Source organism: Brassica rapa, chromosome A08 (assembly GCF_000309985.2).
Source record: "Brassica rapa cultivar Chiifu-401-42 chromosome A08, CAAS_Brap_v3.01, whole genome shotgun sequence".
NCBI classification, from domain to species: domain Eukaryota; kingdom Viridiplantae; phylum Streptophyta; class Magnoliopsida; order Brassicales; family Brassicaceae; genus Brassica; species Brassica rapa.
In genome coordinates, this window is record NC_024802.2 from 17,061,146 (window position 1) to 17,075,217 (window position 14,072).

At 39.1% G+C, this 14,072-nt stretch overlaps 4 protein-coding genes across 8 annotated transcripts; 1 reads left to right on the forward strand and 3 right to left on the reverse strand.

Annotated features, from left to right (window-relative positions):
* Positions 1-232: 232 nt before the first annotated feature.
* Positions 233-1,790, reverse strand: LOC103835176 (heavy metal-associated isoprenylated plant protein 26). Its single transcript, XM_009111294.3, has 2 exons — positions 1,525-1,790; positions 233-800 (listed from the first exon to the last, which is right to left on the reverse strand). Exons 1-2 carry the CDS (start codon positions 1,600-1,602, stop codon positions 417-419), a joined length of 462 nt encoding a protein of 153 aa, XP_009109542.1. The 5' UTR covers positions 1,603-1,790; the 3' UTR covers positions 233-416.
* A 239-nt stretch (positions 1,791-2,029) lies between these two features.
* On the forward strand, positions 2,030-5,105 carry LOC103835178 (probable CDP-diacylglycerol--inositol 3-phosphatidyltransferase 2). Of its 3 annotated transcripts, none has more exons than XM_009111297.3 (10): positions 2,030-3,354; positions 3,440-3,516; positions 3,606-3,690; positions 3,764-3,813; positions 4,024-4,063; positions 4,156-4,200; positions 4,281-4,346; positions 4,422-4,593; positions 4,684-4,782; positions 4,895-5,105. In XM_009111297.3, exons 2-10 carry the CDS (start codon positions 3,453-3,455, stop codon positions 4,952-4,954), a joined length of 681 nt encoding a protein of 226 aa, XP_009109545.1. In that variant the 5' UTR covers positions 2,030-3,354; positions 3,440-3,452; the 3' UTR covers positions 4,955-5,105. The 3 variants fall into 3 exon arrangements, with proteins under 3 accessions (XP_009109545.1, XP_033132237.1, XP_009109544.1); XM_033276346.1 differs by having other exon boundaries at positions 2,030-3,349; positions 3,439-3,516; XM_009111296.3 differs by having other exon boundaries at positions 2,030-3,266.
* LOC103835177 lies at positions 5,082-7,195 on the reverse strand. Its single transcript, XM_009111295.3, has 3 exons — positions 6,763-7,195; positions 6,384-6,661; positions 5,082-6,310 (listed from the first exon to the last, which is right to left on the reverse strand). The coding sequence occupies exons 1-3, from the start codon at positions 6,881-6,883 to the stop codon at positions 5,177-5,179; spliced, it is 1,533 nt and encodes a 510-aa protein (XP_009109543.1). The 5' UTR covers positions 6,884-7,195; the 3' UTR covers positions 5,082-5,176.
* A 130-nt stretch (positions 7,196-7,325) lies between these two features.
* Positions 7,326-11,642, reverse strand: LOC103835179 (extensin-2). 3 transcript variants are annotated; one of them, XM_009111298.2, is made up of 11 exons: positions 10,546-11,631; positions 10,391-10,472; positions 9,954-10,171; positions 9,772-9,861; positions 9,522-9,650; positions 9,296-9,433; positions 9,092-9,217; positions 8,875-9,003; positions 8,640-8,786; positions 8,338-8,547; positions 7,326-8,236 (listed from the first exon to the last, which is right to left on the reverse strand). In XM_009111298.2, exons 2-11 carry the CDS (start codon positions 10,428-10,430, stop codon positions 7,517-7,519), a joined length of 1,947 nt encoding a protein of 648 aa, XP_009109546.1. In that variant the 5' UTR covers positions 10,431-10,472; positions 10,546-11,631; the 3' UTR covers positions 7,326-7,516. The 3 variants fall into 3 exon arrangements, with proteins under 3 accessions (XP_009109546.1, XP_009109547.1, XP_009109548.1); XM_009111299.3 differs by lacking the exon at positions 8,875-9,003 and having other exon boundaries at positions 10,546-11,642; XM_009111300.3 differs by lacking the exon at positions 8,640-8,786 and having other exon boundaries at positions 10,546-11,637.
* Positions 11,643-14,072: the final 2,430 nt, after the last annotated feature.

Here is a 14,072-nt window from a genome sequence, read left to right on the forward strand (position 1 = left end):
CGTCAGCTGAAGGAATAAAGGTACAAAGGTACAAAGGTTTAGGTGTTGTATGATCCAAAATTCTGTTTTTTTTTAAAGACGGGCTCTATCAGTCACAGCAGTTGACTGTAAGATATCAAAGGAATAAGAAACAGTTGTTCGTTTGTAGTTTTCTGGAGATTGAACAAGAGAACTCGTCTTCGTTTCATCAGTTTTCTTTTTGATAAAAGTCAATTCGACATAGATATCTCTAGACACGAGAAACAAAAGCATAAATAGGAAAACATTACAATTATAAAAGAGCGTTACGAGTACAGAGTCCAAACTAGGCACAAGAAACCTACCATATGGTGGTATTAATATACAAAAACAAAAACAACACACCAATACATTAAAAAACAGCTGAAAGGGTCCACGCATGCAGCTAGAATGACAAATCACATGACCACGCAAGCAGCTGGATTCTCATCGCTAAAGGCAGTAGTGTAGCGGACCTCAGTGGAGCTAGCACGAGCCAGCTGCGAAACTCCAGGGTCATCCGCTCTTCTCACATAACCCGAGGGTGCTTTCTTGTCGTAGACTCCGGAGGCGTAAGGATGAGCCACGACGTCATAGGGCACGTAGGGCCAGAGCTCGACCTTCTTGCCGGTCCTGTGAGCCATACGGGACACCACCTTGTTGGGTTCGACGTAGCCAACAACAGTGACTTTGTGGGCTTTGGGCTCCAGCGACACAGATGAGACACCCTTCATGCCTTCCACCGACCGCCGCACTTTGCGCTCGCAGCCTTCGCAGTCCATCTTCACTTTGATCTCCACCGTCTATTAATTTATGATGTTAAGAAAACGACAAACAGAAAAACGTTAAGTGATACTATTACTTAAAAAAAATATCTAAGCAAAATAGTACTACTAGTAGTAAACGTCTCTGAGATAATCATATCATGACTGGTGAGAGTTAGTTCACGTGATTATGATTGTTTTCTTTTTTAAAGAAAAATAAATAATCATAGATTCCGACAGAGAAGATAATTATACTAATAAAGTACAACTAATCCCGGTGTAAATCTAACAGATGGATGGAGCTTGTGTTCCAGAGTAAAACGAATCTATTTGGTCGGCGTTAATAACATTAATTCAAAGATTCAAACACACACAAAAAACCTTCAAATAAAATCAACAAAATTCTATTTTCATGATTGTAATTGTGTAAACTATATTAAGAAAATGAAAGAAGAAAGAGAAAAAATCAAATTCAGAAACAATATTTTTCCACCAACTATCTGAGTTTTCTGTTCTAAGTAATTAAGAAGCAAGAGATATAAAAAAATTTGAAAAGCATAGTTAAGATAACTGCTCCTTAATTGTATATTTATGGAACCTAATCAACGAGATCTACGAAAGAAAACAGTCCACATCTCACTCAAAACTTTCCTTCTCATCGAACTTAGCAGAGTCGTCACTTTCCCAAATAATCTTCTTTTTGTTTTTTTTTTCAAAAATCAAGATCTAAAATTAGAACACGAAAGAAGGTGGTGGGGGTTACCTGCAACTGTCTGCGCTTTTTAATCTTGTGACCATGAGAGCAATCAAACATTTCAGAGACATGATCAAGAACACCCATTTTCACTTTTAACACTAGAAAGAACCTGAGAGATCTATCGAAGGAAGAATTTTTAAAAAGGTAACCTCTAGGAGTAGGAGAAGAGAGAGTATAAATGAGTTGCACAGAGCACAGTGATATCAGAGGCAAAGGGAAAGTTGATAGGAAGTAAATATGATAGAAATGATAATTTAAATAGGGGAGAAAGAGGATACAAAGACAATAAAATAGTAGTCCGTAAATATCAATTCAAAGTTAAAACTAATTATTTATTTAATTCAAAAGTTAATAATTAAATGGATGATGGCTCACCATTCCTCTCTTGTCCCACCACCAGTTTCATAGTCGACCTCTCTAAATCTTCTCTCACATTTTTACCAAAAAAAAATCTTATCTTCATTAATTTTTTTTGAATATATATATATATATACATTTTTTTTTAATTACCTGATTTCAGTTTAGTATTCTGAGTGTTCGGTTTGGCTAGAGTTGGATTAATGTAATAAAAAGGAGAAAAATAAAAAGTTATACCATAGTTTGAAGAAGAATATAAAAATTTTACAATAAAAAAAACTTGTGTCAAGTCCTATATGACTGATCTTGGGATGGAGACAGACAGACAAGAACGGTGCGTTAGATTCACTGCTGCTTTTTATATACAGCATATTTTTTTTAAAAGTAATAATTAATTTTGATGGTATGGGAAACAGAAGAGCTATTGCTTTTGGATAATCGATGACTCGCAAGTCTCACCGACGTGCCGACTCCTTTCTTTATTTGTCTCATTCGAAGTTTGGGCCTCTGTTGGATCCTTATGAGGCCTACCATTTTTTACCATTTGTTTATCGGTCTCTCTGACCCATGAGATTCATTTATCCAAAATTCAAGAAACGTTCATGGTCAACGTCACTTTCAAATCTTCTTAGGGTCTTGTTCAAACGCATCGATTATAGTTACGTACGGTTAAGAAAGTTTACGGATGCGAATGATTACAATTTTTAATAGATTTAAGAGATTTATACCACTGATATTACGGTTAATTACCAAATACAACAGCGGTTAGAATATATAAATTTTTTTATTTTAAAATTTTATAATTTTAATTAAAATATAATAGATATATTTTAGCATTTTATAATTCTAATTTTAAAGTTTTATTGAATATTTTAATTTTTATATTTATATTGTTTATAAAAAATCGATTATCTTTCCGCAACCATAAACACTAGTTGTAACTAACTTTTGAATTTAAGAGGTTTAAAGCCGTTTGAAGTGGTTCACGACGGTTTGAGTGATTGTTGCAAAACGCCAACAACCGGTACTAACCGCAAAAACTGCGTTTGCGGATGACAGCGGAAAAACCAGTCATGTCCTCAGACGTTTGGTAAGTTGTACTTGCTACCGAGTATTTCGTAATCGATCAACCGTGTATGTGTAAACAAACTATATGAAAGGCTTAACCAGTAACTTTGCAGTGGGGAAAATAAGCGAGAATATTAATTTTGGGTGAAGAGTGTAATAAGGAAAACAAACAAGGGGACAAAAATATTTAACAATTCGAAATCGTTGGATTGCTTCGGGGAAGAGAAGAAGCGAAGAACCTGATTCGATTTTTTTAAAAAAATAACTCTGCTGGGCACACTCTTCCGTTATTACTTCTACAGTCCTTATTCTAATCAAACCTGGTGGGTGAGCTTGAAATTGCTTTATTTTTCAATCTTCCAACTTGATTAAAATCTCCGTCTTGAGAATCGATTCGACCTATACTGCTAAGTGTGTTTACGTATCTAAGCATTTCCCTTGTTGGGTTCTCATAAAGTTTGCTCCTTTACCACTTATCTTCGTGTTCATTGCTCAGGTGTTGTTATCTGATGGCTAGTAATAAGCAGAGACCGGCCAAGCTCTCCGTCTACCTTTACATTCCCAATATCGTTGGTGCGTCCCCTTAGTCTTTTTTTTTCTATATGTTTTAAAGATGACATCTTTTTTTAAGGATGAAAATGAAAAATATTGGGGGGGGGCAGGGTACATGAGAGTTGTATTGAATTGCATTGCCTTTGCTGTGTGCTTCTCCAACAAGACTCTCTTCTCCCTCTTGTACTTTTTCAGGTCCACTCTCATCTTCTTCTCTGCGCTCTTTTGTGTTTAAAATAGTATCCTTTGATCTGATGCGCTTTTACAGTTTCTGTTGTGATGCTGTTGATGGATGGTGCGCTCGTAAATTCAACCAAGGTCTCATTTTCCAGCTCCGACCAAATTTTATATTTGTTTATGGTTTGCTCTTAAGATCCTGACATTGATCAAGAGTCTGGCTCGATCGATGTTACTAGTTTTGAGTTTCATCTAGTCGGATATTCTAATTGAACAGCATTTTTGGAGCTTCATTTAGTTGTTCTGTAGTGTCAAGATCTTGATAGTGACACACGTATCTTGTCCTTTCAGTTTCTACATTTGGAGCTGTTCTTGACATGGTCACAGACAGGTTAATCTTCTTCTACATATATAACCCGGTATATTCAACTTACTTTCTCTCGTGTAATAACAATCTATCTATTATCCTCGTTTTGCTTACAGAGTCAGCACAGCGTGTCTTCTCGTGATTCTCTCCCAAATATACAGGTGGGAGTGTTCTCTTGATGGATTTTGGCTGTTTTTTATATTTAAACATAGCCTTGAGCTTACACACTACTATAACACAGGCCTAGCTTGGTTTTCCTCTCACTCCTGGCCTTAGATATTGCTAGTCACTGGCTCCAAATGTACAGGTACTCTTTGTTCTCTTCATTCAACTTCTACATTTGTATACGCTAAGCCAGAAAATAATAATACTGGAGTCACAGTACATTTCTATCAGGGAAGACCAGCCATAAGGATGTGAAAGATAGCACGAGCTGGCTGTTTAGACTATACTATGGTAACCGTTTGTTCATGGGTTATTGCTGTGTTTCCTGCGAGGTTCTTTACATAATCCTCTTTCTCATAGCAGAGAACCATACTGAAAATCTGATGAACGTGAGCTTCTCCTCTCTTCTCTTCTCTTCCCCTTTTAATCTCTATTAGCTAGTCTTTTGTTCTAAAATATCTCTGGGTTCCATTCTTCAGGTAGTAGTTGAATCATTGACACAGTTTTCACCGCTCTCTTTACTCTTGGCTTTGAGTATATTTGGTTGGTCGATCAAGCAGATCATCAATGTGATTCAGGTATATAAAGCTGATCCACAACTAATCAGATTCCCTCCAACTCCAAGATGGTATTAAGCAGTTTCTGGTTCTTATTGTCTTTTTTGTTGTTGTTTCTTTGGTGACGTGTCAGATGAAAACGGCTGCAGATGTTTGTGTCTTGTATGACATAGAGAAGCAGCATAAGCCCTGAGGTTTTGTGCTCTTTGAATCGTCTTTGTTTCTTTTAACCTCGTGTGTATTACACTGTGTACATATATGGATGCATCTTGCTTAATGGTGGATGTAGATTATACCCTTTGTCTTGCCTTTGTTTTCTATAATATGAAAGACCCTTTTAACTATTTTAGCAGATGCATTTAATGTAGTGTTTATGTTTTCAATAAATAATCGCCAAAAACAAGACAATGATTGATCAGAAGAGCTTCTCCAACACAGATTCTCCATCAAACTTGTCCACCTTGGAGCTAAGAAACGCCAACCTTTTCTCCAACCCTGCTCTCTTCATCTCCAAATCTCCCAAACGCCCTGCCGTCTCCATCAACCCTTGACGGAAACTCTTCACCTCATTCTCCTTCCATCTCACCTCTTTCAGTATCTTCTCCATCTCTTGTCTCCCAAGCAAAGCCTCCCTCTCACACATCCCTTTCTCCACCGCCGTCTTGTTATGTCGATCATAGCATCTGGCCGCTTCAAGAATCTCGTTTAAAGCCTCCCTTAGCCAACCGGCTCTGATTTTGACAGACTCCACGTCTTCAACGACCGCTAGCATTTCCAAGATGTGAGTCTCCTTTAGTTGCTTCAGAGGCGTTGATTGGAGTTGGTTAACCACTGAGGCTAGTGTTTCTAGAAAGTAAGATCTCGTGGGAAGCGACTCGAGCTTTGAACCGGAGGCTATGTCTCCATGCTTGTCCAAGATTTGCTGCAGAGTGTCCGAGACGCTCGCTCTGACCTTATAGCTCCCTACAGAGACGTACGACTCAGACATCTTTGACTGCGTTTCCTCCCCTGCTAAGCTCTTGCATTCGATAAAGGATGTTGGTTGAGTTTGGGGGATCCTTGACCCTGGTCTTGAGTTTCTTGCCCTGTATTCTTCAGCCTTTGGCCTAGTTTCTGGCGTCTCAGGTGACGACTTGAGGAGGCCAGTACTATGCGATATCGGCTGAGTTTGTGGGATCCTAGGTTCAAGGTACTTTCCTTGAGGCTCTGGAGTCTTAGACCGCTGTCTTGAGGATCTCTCCCTGTGTTCTGGTGACCTCGCTCTACGTTCTGCAGTCTTTGGCCTAGGTCCCAGAGAAACACGCGCATGTTCAGGTGTCCTTGGTCCATTATCATTGATGTTGGACCGGTGTTCAGGCGTTCTAGGTCTATTTTCTAGTGCAGTGCTATTATCAGTGGTGCTAGACCTTCGCTCAGGTGTCCTAGGCCTAGAATCAGGGGTGCAAGGCATGTGCTGATGTGTCCTAAGAGGATGCTCAGGTGCTTTAGGCCTAGTCCTAGGTGTCATTTCATTGTCTAGACCATTATGAATGAGCGCACGGTGATCAAACTGCAGAGAGAAAACATGAGACTCTCACCAAAAAATGTATGCAGTAAAAAAAAGCAAGAGAATAAATGCTTACATTTGATGCGAAAGAATCTTTCTTCCAATACACAGATAGAGAAGGTGACATTGGGAGCCAATTTATGACTGATTCAGGTTTGTTTCCATGTAGAGGAGAAGGCGGCCTGGACAGAAGGTTTGCGTTGAAGGTGTCATCAGAGGATGAGAATGAGGGAGACTCATCTGATTCAACCATCCTCTTAGCGTAATAGCTAGGAAGTGGCCATCTATTTTCCGCAACAACACGAACCGGACTGATAGGAGGACTGTCCTTTCTCCAAGCTGGCTTACCAAAGCCTTGTACAAAAGACAAGTTACAAAGATTCTTTCTATTAATCAAAAATATCAGCAGCAAAAATGTTTGAAAATGCAATCAAGATGATAAACTTGCTTCTTACCAAACGGCTTCTTCTCCTTCTTGGGGACATCTCGAGAGTTGATCCTCTCCAAACATCGATAATTGCACTCATGGTAGGGATTGCCTGCGTTGGGACAATCATGATATACTTTTCCAGACATGTTACTTCTTTCTCTCACAGATCTAACAAAGAAAGCCTGTGGCCTCAACCAGAGCAAGCAAAAAAGAAGAGAAATTCTTTATAAAATTGAATCTTTCATCAAAACATGACAAGAAGCAAACAAGTTTTATCACCAAAAGACGGAGTCAACGTTTGAGAGAAAAGAGGTGTATGGAATGAATAGTTCTTTAGAAGACAAGACACGGGACTGAACTTGGAAGGATTCACCAAAAAATGATCAAATTTCAAAGTAAAGCGGACCTGAACGGTTGATGTTTTTTTGTTTTCTTGCAGTGCAAGAGTACAAAAAACTAGTGCTTATTTTCTTCCCCACAGAGACTATAACTGCTTACAAGATTGACCCAACAACACAAGTTGTGGTCTTGAATCAGTGAGAGAATAAAGCCGACATAAACACATTCTACTTCGACGGTGTTGGACTCTGTACAAATCCTTGTATTTAAAAAATAAATAAAAGGTCACTGGTGTGGTGTGTAATGAAATCACATAAACAAAATATTCAATTAAGATCCGTTGGTGGGCCAGTATCATAGCTTCACGGGCCTTGAACCCAAAACAAGCATATATATGGGCCCATATATATTCATATTCAAACAGATGTAAAAAAAGTGTATTAAACGTGGAGAAGGACGACTTCTCCTTGAAACTTATCGACTTTGGAGTGAAACATGTCGAGATTCTTGCTCAACCTCGATCCCTTCATCTCTAACTGCCCCAGCTTTCCCGCCACCGCCGTCACCCTCTCTCTGCACTCCCTGATCTCCTTCTCCCTCTTCCCCAGCTCCTCCCTCATCTCCTCCATCTCCCCCTTCCTCGCCTTCATATCCCTCTCGCACGCCTCCCTCTCCGCCTTCGCCGCCTCGTACTCCCCCGCGCACTCCACCGCCTCCCCCAGCTCCGCCACCGCCTTCTTCAGCCACGTCACCTCGATCTTCACCGACTCCATGTCCTTCACCACCGCCGCCATCTCCGCCACTCTCGTCTTCGTCAGATCCTTCAGTCCAGACGTCCTCAGCTCCATCACCACGGCGGCTAGGGATTCGAGGTAGTAGGACCTCGTCACGTTGGACTGGAGCTTCGAGGAGGCGGCGATGTCCCCGTGCTTGGAGATGATCGCCTGGAGCGTTTCCGCCACGCTCGACTTCACTCTGTAGTTGGCCACGGATACGTAGGACTCGGAGATCATCGATTGGCTCTCTTCCTTGAGTCCTCGCATTTTGGCGATCTCCTGGATCGAGAAGCTCTGTGACTCGTCCGCTAGCTCCGGTGGCTCGTACTGCTTCTCTTGCTCGTAGGTTTCCGCCGCAATGATTTGGTAGTTGTGGTGAACAGGCTGCATATGTTTATTTATTAAGGTCCATAAGATCATAGAAACAATGGTGAAAGAGAGAGAGAGAGAGAGAGAGAGAGAGAGAGAGAGAGAGAGATTCATACAGTGGTGTTGGCGGAGACTGGGATGGAACGAGTTGGGGTGCCAATTTCTGGGAAGAGGTAGGTGGAGTGGTTATCATCATCACTGGATGAATAGTATGCTCCTCCATGAAGTGGACTCCGAGGAGGGCTGTCCTGCCGCATAACGTAGCCATCTGGCTCATACATTGCTTCCATTTGCTCATCATTATGATTGTTGCTGCGACGGTCAGGCTGCGATTTATTTAAGAGAGCTGATTATTTATTGTCAAGAATATGTTTTATCACTAGAGAGAAGCTCAGGGCTTGAGAATGTTGTTGAGTACCGTTCTGTATTGTTGTGGTGGTGGCGAACGGGTCGCAGCTGGATGAAATGGGCTTGGTGGAGAGCTGTTTCGTGGTGTTACTTCGCCGTCTCGCTCATACACTTCCTCGGATTGCTGATTGTCAGGGTGGTTTCTACGACGATCAGGCTGTTAGAATTAGAATAACGAACTTTATTGTCAGGTTAAGTGAATCACTTTATCTGTTTCTGGAAAATAAGGCTGAGTTTTAGAGTACCGTTCTGTATGGTTGTGGTGGTGGTGGCGAACGTCTTGCGGCTGGATGAAAGGGGCTCGGTGGAGAGCTGGTTCGTGGTGTTACTTCGCCGTCTTGCTCATCATCAGGGTGGTTTCCACGACGATCAGGCTGCAGAATTAGAATAACCAACTTTATTGTCAGTTTTAAGTGAATCGCTTTATCTGTCTCTGGAAAATAAGGCTGAGTTTTATGGTACCGTTCTGTATGATTGTGGTGGTGGTGATCGGTTTGCTGCTGGATGAAAAGGGCTTGGTGGAGAGCTGTTTCGAGGTGTTACATCACCATCTCGCTCGTACAGGTCTTCAGATTGCTGACGATCAGGCTGCAATTAGAGAGAGACTTTTATGTAATGTCATCTATGCGGCTCGTTGTGTACTCAAGAATGAGAAACAAGACTTACAGTTCTATATGGTGATGGAGAGCGGTTTCCGGCTTGACGAAATGGGCTCCCAGGAGCTCTGTTCTGAAACATGTTATTGGCCTCAGGCTCATACATTGCCTCGTAGTGGTCTGCATCGTGTTCTCTGTGGCGATCAGGCTGAAATCAAACATTAGAACCAATGCTTAGTGGCTGATTGGTATGAACATGGATCATAATAATCAACAGCGCTTTAGATTTTGAGTACCGTGTGGTATGGAGATGGAGAAGGGCTTTTGAATGGGTGAAAGGGGCTTGCATTGCTTCGGGTATCTGCCTCATACGTTCGATCCTGCTGTTCTCGGCTATACTCGCTTGACTTTCTACGACGTTCAGGCTGCAATAGAGGACAGTATCATGTCAGTAATAATAAGACCATGTCCTTGAACCATCAAAGACCGACTCTGTTATTTTACTATATCTCTAAACAACACCAATTCAAAGACGGTCAAAAGTACCGTGCGGTTTCCAGAGGGATGAAAGGGGCTTGAAGGAGCGTTAGTCTCTGGCTCATAACTCATCCTCTCCTTTCTTTCTCTACGTTCAGGCTGCAATAAGGGGAAAACTCAATCTCATCTACAGATTCAAAAATTTTGTTTGGCGGCTGAAACAGATAATAGGTGTTTATGTAATAGAGTACCGTGCCATATCCGTACACAGGAGGCCTGGGGTGGGAGTTGGGGACGCGTTCAGACGCCGGTTGTTTCGGGTATGTTCTTTGTTCACGGGAGATAGGGAAATCATACTCTGTCTCGGCTCTTTTGTTGGAGAGATACGATGGTGGCGGGGATCTACCAGCGGCGGGATGAGGAGGGGTCGCCGGATTGCTCTTGCTCGCGCTTTTCTTCCCGAACAGTCCTGAAGAGACGTACCAAACAAAATAAAACTGGTCAACGTTTGGATTTAGCTTAGTCAACGGAAGTTATCAACATAAGAAGATACTTCTTGTAAGATAGGATTTGAGAAAATGATCCTTGTCTGTAACCAGATTTAAACATTTCTGGCGACTTTTTCCGGTGGTATTCATATCGGACAGAGTGCAAGTGTGAAGGGACTTTCCAGAGTTGGAAAAATTACCTGATCGTTTTCCATCTTTCTTTGAACTGAAGAAGTCCATATTGCACAAGATGGGGCTAAACTGGATCGGTAAATAAGTTGCCTGTAAAACCGGAAAATCAGATAACCATTTAACTGGTTATGTATGTAAGTATATACACGCCCGCGTTCATTACCTGGAATTTTTGAAGCAGGGAGCTGGGTTGTGAGCTGTTGTTGCCGGAGAGAGATGGCTTTTGGTTAGTTTCGTCTTTGCTACGTATTACTTCATATGATTTTATATAACGAGTCAGAGGAGCCTATAATGCTAATTGAAAGTCTACCATACTTATTCATCTGACTTTGACTATTACAAACGGACAAGATCGTAATCATTATTTAATTGCTTCCATCTAATCTTCTACCACTTGTTTTCTTTTCTTTGTTTCAAGTAGCCGCAGCCATGATTTACTTGGTCAATGGTACTCTGGCTCTGAAAAAAAATCTACTTTGAATATTTCTGACTACGTTATGATTGTTTTTTTCTGATTAGTGAGCCTATAGATGGGCTCATAAGTCATATGCAGTGCCCAATATAACCACCAATCACGAAATGGGCTAAAATTAAAGGAAATAAGACTAAATCCTCTTTTTTATCAACCAACCAGGATTGATAGGAAAAATGTTCGGTTACAAACAAACCAGAAGGATCAAGATGGGAAAGCTAATGCAGATACAAGTGTCATTCGGGATAAATGCATCAGCACACGTTCGTTGATTGTGTCTGTGGTGGTTTTGTCTTCAAGGGTGCTTCTCCTACTCGGCTACAAGGGCTTGGAGGAAAATGTATACAGGCCGTGTAGACTGTGGACATAATGTATACGTTGGCAAGGACGTGAACTGTCTGAAGCGTCTCTATGTGGTGATTTCGTGGCAGGCCGTGTGGACATAATGAATCCAGTTCAATGGTACGAGCATTTTCAGAGAATAGCGATGCAGTCATGCAGATCATGTGATCGAAGGAGGACCGCAGAGTTGCCTAGGAAGCGTTTAAAGAGAATGTGAATACTGAATAGAGTTCACATTGTGACAAATAATGACTTCTACGTAAAAGGTAAAAAAAATATCTCCACGCGCGCGATGATAACCAATCCCACTCTCATCAAATGCGCACGAAGCTCGTTTAAGTCTGGAAGTCTATAACCCACAGATTTCAGCCCTTTTTGACATAATTTATTAGAAAGGGAACGACCTGAAGCGCGTTGACTGCCGTTTGCATAATGCCCTGTGAATAATAAACTTTTTTAATATTCAATAATACGAATAACTATTTCGATTTTCTTCAAATCTCACTTTTTTTTTTTTCAAATCTCACTTCATCAACTTTTTAATTAATAAATTTTAGAAATGATCTGCACGTTGCATGGATTGAACTTAAATCAAATTATAACAAATTACTAGATTTTGACTCGCGCTTGAGAAACACGGATAACTTTTTGGTATTAAAAAATAATCAAGTTGCATCAATTTAGGAAAAATAATTAAGTTGCATCAATTTAGGAACAACCAAAATAACTAACTATATAATTATAAAAAATAACTTTACATAAGATTTATTAAGTTTCTAATGAATAGGTCCAACAACTTTTTATAAGTAGATTTTTTTAAAAATCCTTCCCTTTTAATAGTATAAATTTTTAATGTTTTTAATTTAATTTAATTATAAATGTTTTAGCCAAAATCAATATTTTTAGTTCATTTAAATCAATATACGCTATTCATAAAAATTATAATATTTGGTTATGATATTTTAAATTATGTTTTATCTTAACTCGATTAATAACTAACTAATTTTTTTTTGAATTACAAAGAGTTTTTAAGTTTTACATTTCATCTACTTATGGCTATTTATAATCATTTCATCTTCTATATTTACCTTGTGCTAATATTACTTATCTATGATTTTTTAAATTCTATACTTACATATTCTAGTTTTCTGAGTAACTCCTAAGTTTTAATTAATATATTAAAATTTCAAAAAAAATCAAAGCAAATTAATTGTCACTTTAATATGAGTGAGGACATTGGAAGATGGTTGGATAGTGAAGTTTGATCCTGAAGTGAAAGGTTGATTGAGAATGGTAGGATTTTGTGTGATTGATGGGAGCTATCTTCTGCAAGTAGGCCTCCCCTCCTCTCCTCTCTATTATTATATTTTCCTATTAACTAACTTTCCCTTTATTATCATCATTGTTATAATTTTTTCTCTTTAAATGATTTTTGTATGCCATATAAGTTCACATACACACCATCGCACAGTGATTCAAAATCTCTTCACTGAAGTTATGTTTTTGAAGAATGAAAGGATAGAAATACAAATATACTTGTGCTCTCGTCCCGTTTGTTGGCTAGGAATAGTTTGTTATCCATCTAGATGCAATGCAGCTACATCATAAATTGGGTCTTCCATTAAAACATTGATATCATGTAGCGAGCTCTTAGCTCACATTAAAATGTGTATTTTTTGGAACAATGACAAATGGTCACATATGTAAGCTAGACTGTAGAACAATGGCAGTTTATAAAATTATCATGGACTATTCATATTTTAGAAACAAATTCTAGTTTTCTTAGTAACATTCAAATAGTTTTGTTTACCTTTTTTAGCAGAAGTTTTAGTAGTTGCTTTTGTATTATTGATGACTACAAAAGTACAAATAACTAAAAAGAGTCGATGGGGTTGGGAGAGAATGGGCCAACTTGAGTGGTAACATACATTAGTATAAAATCAAATAAATGTTAGGTAAAGTGACATATCTCACTTTATCCCAATCAACTTCGTGTCTCAAAAATTATATAACTTTTTTTATTTTAAATTTTGTTCATTCTTCAAGCCCAAGTCTATTTTCTATTTATATTTTCTCATGGTTCTTGGACCACCACTTTTATGGGCATTAGACGTTTGTAAAAGAAAACAAGAACAATGAAAGAGTCATGAATAAATATACATTACGAGTAATTTATATAAATAGTAATATTTACACTGACATAAGTGTTTGATTACAAAATACAAGGAATAAGATAAAGGTCTGAAACATTTTTATGCCGGCCAATAATGGTATATCTAATCTGATAAGAGTATGTAACTAGAATACATATTATTAGTGGTTAATTTGTTTATTAGAAAAAAAAACAATTAAGCCAAGGTGGATGGATACAATGTTTCAATTTTTTTTTTAAACATTTGTATCATAATCTATTCATGAAGCATGACCAAATATAAATGGAGATTACACTAGGAATTATCTACAGGCAAGCTATAGAGGATGACAAGTGCCGTCTGCTTGGCACAGAACCATGTAACAAGCAATGTAGTAGTAGTGGATGATTCTTGTCTTTTTTTTGAAGAAAAATATTCCATTTGACCCACTTGCAAGGCTTTGGATATGTAACATTTGTTTAATGGGTTAATTCAGGTTAGATTTTAGCTAAAAATGAGTGAATAAGGTAGAGCACCAATAAGTAAATATTAAAAACTCAACTATTGAGGTAATTTGCTACATGATTATTGCTCACTGTTTTGGTTGTTGTTCATTGACTCTCTCTCTCTCTAGAGTTGTGGAGCCCAAAGACGCTGGGGTGGGGGGGACCTTTGATGTGCTGGCTCCGACCTCGCCATCGTTGGTCTTTTATGGGTCTTGTCTGCTACACTCTAGTGAGAAGA